The sequence below is a fragment of the Manis javanica genome, chromosome 5, assembly GCF_040802235.1.
Source record: "Manis javanica isolate MJ-LG chromosome 5, MJ_LKY, whole genome shotgun sequence".
Taxonomy (NCBI): domain Eukaryota; kingdom Metazoa; phylum Chordata; class Mammalia; order Pholidota; family Manidae; genus Manis; species Manis javanica.
Window position 1 is genome coordinate 109,856,075 of NC_133160.1, and position 5,621 is coordinate 109,861,695.

Sequence of the window (5,621 nt, forward strand, 5' to 3'; positions counted from 1 at the left end):
ATGAATTTCATAAGAATTAGAAGATAATATTTTTCTTTTTAAGAAGTTTTACTTAAATATAATTGATATATAATAAACTTCACATTAAGAAAAAACACTATGTTAAAAATAAGGATGAAATGATGTTCAGACCTGAAACCACACTGGAGAAAAGATAGTAGAGCAACAGTTTCAAGGCCCTGAAATTAAAAAAAATAAATTAGAAGTTAATTAGAATTCTATGTCCAGATAAAATGCTTTCAATGTCAAGATGAAAAACTTTTCACAAGTCTAGAAGCTGGAAGAAACGTTGAGGGAAATCTCAGAGGCAAAAAGAAAATGACACCAGAAATACGGATCTGCACAATGGAATGAAAAACACTAGTAACAGTAATTATGGGGATAAATAAATGAATTTTTTAAACTTAAATTTCCTTAAAAGATGATTGAATAGTTAAGGGCTGAGCCTGGGCCAGAGGAGAGGGTGTGACAAAGGGCCAGTTAAAGGGCAAAAGTTGCCTCGTGATACTTCAGGTTCAGCACAGGCAGCCACTGCACCTGCGCCTTAGGCTTCTTCTGACGGTTCTGACGCTGTAGATGCTCCTGACGTGCTGCGTGCTCCTCCCCTCCCCTGACTGCCATCACCCCGGAAACGGCAGCAGAGCCTCCGAGCCAACCGACCAATTTCATGGCAGCCCAGAAGAGAGCAATTGTGGGGCCGTTGGTCGGGGCAGTGGTCCAGGGGACTAACTCCACTCGTTTTATGGTTTTCAATTCAAAAACAGCGGAACTACTTAGTCACCATCAAGTGGAATTGACACAGGATTTCCCAAAAGAAGGATGGGTAGAACAAGACCCTAAGGAAATTCTTCAGTCTGTCTATGAGTGTATAGAGAGAACGTGTGAGAAACTTAGTGAAATGAATATTGATATATCCAACATAAAGGCTATTGGTGTCAGCAACCAGAGGGAAACCACTGTAATCTGGGACAAGTTAACTGGAGATCCACTCTATAATGCTGTGGTGTGGCTTGATCTAAGAACCCAGTCTACTGTTGAGAATCTTAGTAAAAAAATTCCAGGAAATAATAACTTTGTCAAGTCCAAGACAGGCCTTCCACTTAGCACTTATTTCAGTGCAGTGAAACTTCGTTGGATTCTTGACAATGTGAGAGAAGTTCAAAAGGCTGTTGAAGAAAGTAGAGCTCTTTTTGGTACCATTGATTCATGGCTTATTTGGAGTCTGACAGGAGGAGTAAATGGAGGTGTCCATTGTACAGATGTAACAAATGCAAGTAGGACAATGCTTTTCAACATCCATTCTTTGAAATGGGATAAAGAGCTCTGTGAATTTTTTGAAATTCCGATGGACATTCTTCCAAATGTCTGGAGTTCTTCTGAGATCTATGGTCTAATGAAAGCTGGGACCTTAGAAGGTGTGCCAATATCTGGGTGTTTGGGGGACCAGTCTGCTGCATTAGTAGGACAGATGTGTTTCCAGGAAGGACAAGCCAAAAACACATATGGAACAGGCTGTTTCTTACTATATAATACAGGTCAAAAGTGTGTATTTTCTGAACATGGCCTTCTGACTACAGTGGCTTACAAGCTAGGTAGAGACAAGCCAATATGTTATGCATTGGAAGGTTCTGTTGCTATAGCTGGTGCTGTTATTCGCTGGCTAAGGGACAATCTTGGAATTATAGAGACCACAGAAGAAATTGAAAAACTTGCTAAAGACGCAGGTACTTCTTATGGCTGCTACTTCGTCCCAGCCTTTTCTGGGTTATACACACCTTATTGGGATCCAAGTGCAAGAGGGATAATCTGTGGTCTCACTCAATTCACCAATAAAAGTCATATTGCTTTTGCTGCATTAGAAGCTGTTTGTTTCCAAACCCGGGAGATTTTGGATGCCATGAACCGTGACTGTGGAGTTCCACTCAGTCATTTGCAGGTAGATGGAGGAATGACTGCCAACAAAATTCTTATGCAACTACAAGCAGACATTCTGCATATCCCAGTAATAAAGCCCTCTATGCCTGAAACAACTGCACTGGGAGCTGCCATGGCAGCAGGAGTTGCAGAAGGAGTCAGCGTTTGGAGTCTTAAACCTGAGGATTTGGCAACTGTCAGGATGGAGAGGTTTGAACCACAGATCAAGGCCACAGAAAGTGATATTCGTTATTCTTCATGGAAGAAAGCTGTGATGAAGTCAATGGGTTGGGTTACAACTCAATCTCCTGAAAATGGTGATCCTGCTATGTTCTCGAGTCTGCCATTGGGCTTTTTTATAGTTACTAGCATGATAATGTTAATCGGAGCAAGACACATCTCAGGTATACCATAATAATACCAAGCATGGATTTCCAAGATGTGAGCTTTTTATACAATAAAAGAACCCAGCAATGCTGTCTCTTAATGCAATGACTCTATCAAAGACTCTGGTTTTATTTATAAACCACTTTGCTACATGACTCATGAGAACCCTACATGTATATCTGTGGCTTGAAATAAATTACTGCAGAAAATGCTGTAGAAACATTTGGTGTGTTTTTTAACATCAACAGTTAAGGTTTGGCCAGCCAGTTTGGGGGTTAATACCATTGTAATAAAATCCTGCTCTATTTGCTCTAAAATATAGTATATTCAGATTCTGTCTGTGGAATATTTCACTTATGAACCAGAATTTGCTCCCCTGTGCTGCACACACTGAAGAGATGTAACTAATTCGCTAAAACTGAGGGACTTGTTTTTAAGAGACTCTGAAAGTCCTCTTTTCTGCATATTAGGGACACTATAGTATCTTTGCTGAATGTTTACTATGAATGTAAGTTCTTACAGTTGAAATTTGGTATTCTCATAGCTTAGATATTTTCCTGGAAAATATTTGCCATATTAAAGTCCTTCAGACATTTTACATGGTCTCATTTATTATACTGACTTGCTATGGAGATCCTATAGGGATAAGGACACTTTTTCCTTTATTTTTTTTCTTTTCGTCTCTCCATTTCGTTTACTTTACTTGGTGTGTATAACATATATGCTTAAATACTTCTTATAGGAAAGCCAACTTATAAAGTAACTTGTAGGAAGAGTAGTCTTAAGTGGACTCTACACTACTGAAATATTTTAGGGAAAATATTTGTATGTATATATTTTGAACAATGAGTATGCATATTATTTACCAGGAGAAACTTTTAATGAGGCAGTATTTAAAATATATAAGTATATTCTTTATGTTGATACAGAAAAGCATCTTACAATTTCAACTATACTTCTTACACCTTATCTTTTTATTTGTCTTACTGGACATATGGTGGAAAAAGAAAATAACTGTGGAATGCTGCAATCAACATTTTCAAGAGAAAAAAACTGCTCAAACAAAAATAATACAGTATGTAGTTTAAGTATATATAAAAGAAAAAATAGCAATAAATTTGGAAGTGCATAAATGGAAATGTAATATTATAAGGTTCATATACTATATGGGAAGTTGTATAACAGCATTTGAAGTTACACTGATAATTAAAAATGCATACTATATCCTAAAATAACAAAACAAAAAATTATAATAAGCAAATTCAGTATATAAGCTAAAACTATAAAAATATTCACTTGATCCATTAAGGCAGAAAAGAAATAAAAAAGGAAAAAGGGATAGGAAAATAGAAAAAAGTAGCAGAAATAATATATTTATACCTAGCCATACCAATAAGCATATAAATGGTCTAATTACCTCAATTAAAAAGCAAGATTAGTTTAAAAAACATACTCGATAATAAGAGCAAGATACTAATATATACTGCCTCCAAGAAACACATTTCAGATACAAAATGAAAAGTAGAAAGGATAAAAGAAAAAATACTGTTCTATTAATTGAAAAAAAAAGCTGAAATAGCTATATCAATATCAGAAAGTCAATTTCAGAGCAAAGAATATTACCAGTGCTAAGGTTCTTTGGCAATGATGGAGTCAATTCATGAAGGGGACATAAAAAATTCTAAATAATCATGCGCCTAATAACAGAGCTTTGAAATACATCAACCAAAGTCTGATAGAACTGAAAGAAAAAGTAGATAAAACTACAATTATGGATTTAAACATATCTTCCTCAACATTTGATAGAACAAGTAGACAAATTTTTAAAGATACAGAAGATTTGAACAATACTATCAATTAACATTCTTAGAATGTACCACCAAACAATAGGAGAACATATATTCTTTTCAAGTTGCCTGTTAAACATTCACCAATTAAAACTTAGGTCATTAACCAAGCCTCAATAAATTTAAAAGGATTTTATACAAAGTATGCTGTCTGAGCACATGGGAAATTACAAATCAATAGAAGATTTCTGGAAAATCTCCAAATATTTGGAAACTAAATAAAGTTTTAATGATTCATGAGTTAGACATAAAGAGGAAAAATAGTAGTTGGAACACAAAGAAAATGAAAACAACATATTAAGACTTATGAGATATTACTAAAGCAGTACTTAGGGAAAATTTTTAGGACTAAAGGTCTATATTAGAAAAAAAATAGGTTTCAAATCAATCACCTAAGCATGTATCTTAAGAAACCAGAAATAGAATAACAGATTAAATACAAAGTAGAAGAAAATAAATTAATAAAGATGACAGCAATAATCAATGGAATAGAAAATAGAAAAATAGCAAAATCAATATAACCAAAAGTTGTTTCTTTTAGAATAACAGTAAATTGATAAACTTTTACCCACACTGACTAGGAAAAAAAAGATGACAAAAATTATCAATATCAGGAATGAGAGTGATATTGCTATAGATACTGAGGATATTAAAATGACAAAGAACTATTACGAAAACTTTATGCCAGTAAATTTCAGAACTTAGATGAAATAAACAAATTCCTTCAAAAACACAAACTACCAAAACTTAAGAAAAAATAGATAACTTGAATGGCCCCATATTTATTAAACTAGTTGAATTTCTAGTTTTAAACCTCCCACAAAGAAGACTTCAAGCCTCAATGGCTTTAATGAAGAAAAAATACCCATTCTACACAGACTCTTCCAGAAAACTGAGATGAGGAAACATTTCCGTACTCACTCTATGTGGCCAGGATTACAAAATTACTTTGATTCCAACACCAGGCAAAGACATTACAAGAAAAATAACTTCAGATCAATGTCCTTTATAAACAGATGCCAAAATTCTAAAGAAAAATTTTAGAAAAATGAATCTAACAATATATAAAAAGGATAGTAGGGGAATGTAAAGCTAGGATAATGCATCAGTGTAATTAGAAAACTCAATAAATATATTTTACCATATTAAAAAACTAATAAAGAAAAACTTCACAAGATGTAGACACTGACTAGAATGCCTAAAATGTAAAAGATTACCCTACCAATGTTTGGTAAAGATGTAGAAGAGCTGAATCTCTCATATAAGTCTGCTGGAAAGTAAAATGGTACAAAGAGTTTAGAAAACAGTTTAATGGTTTCTTAAAAAATTAAATACACATCTGTCATATTATTCTAGGTATCTAGCCAGGGAAATAAAGACACATGTCTGTACAAAGATTGTTCTTAGCAGTCTGTTATAGCCAATAAAGGGACACAACTCAAATGCCACCAATGGGTGAATGGATAAACAAAC

General features: G+C 34.3%; 1 protein-coding gene across 1 annotated transcript; it reads left to right on the top strand.

Moving 5' to 3' along the window:
• Positions 1-600: 600 nt before the first annotated feature.
• Positions 601-2,797, top strand: GK2 (glycerol kinase 2). The gene has a single exon (XM_017654363.3). The coding sequence runs from the start codon at positions 668-670 to the stop codon at positions 2,327-2,329; it is 1,662 nt and encodes a 553-aa protein (XP_017509852.2). The 5' UTR covers positions 601-667; the 3' UTR covers positions 2,330-2,797.
• The last annotated feature ends 2,824 nt before the right edge of the window (positions 2,798-5,621 follow it).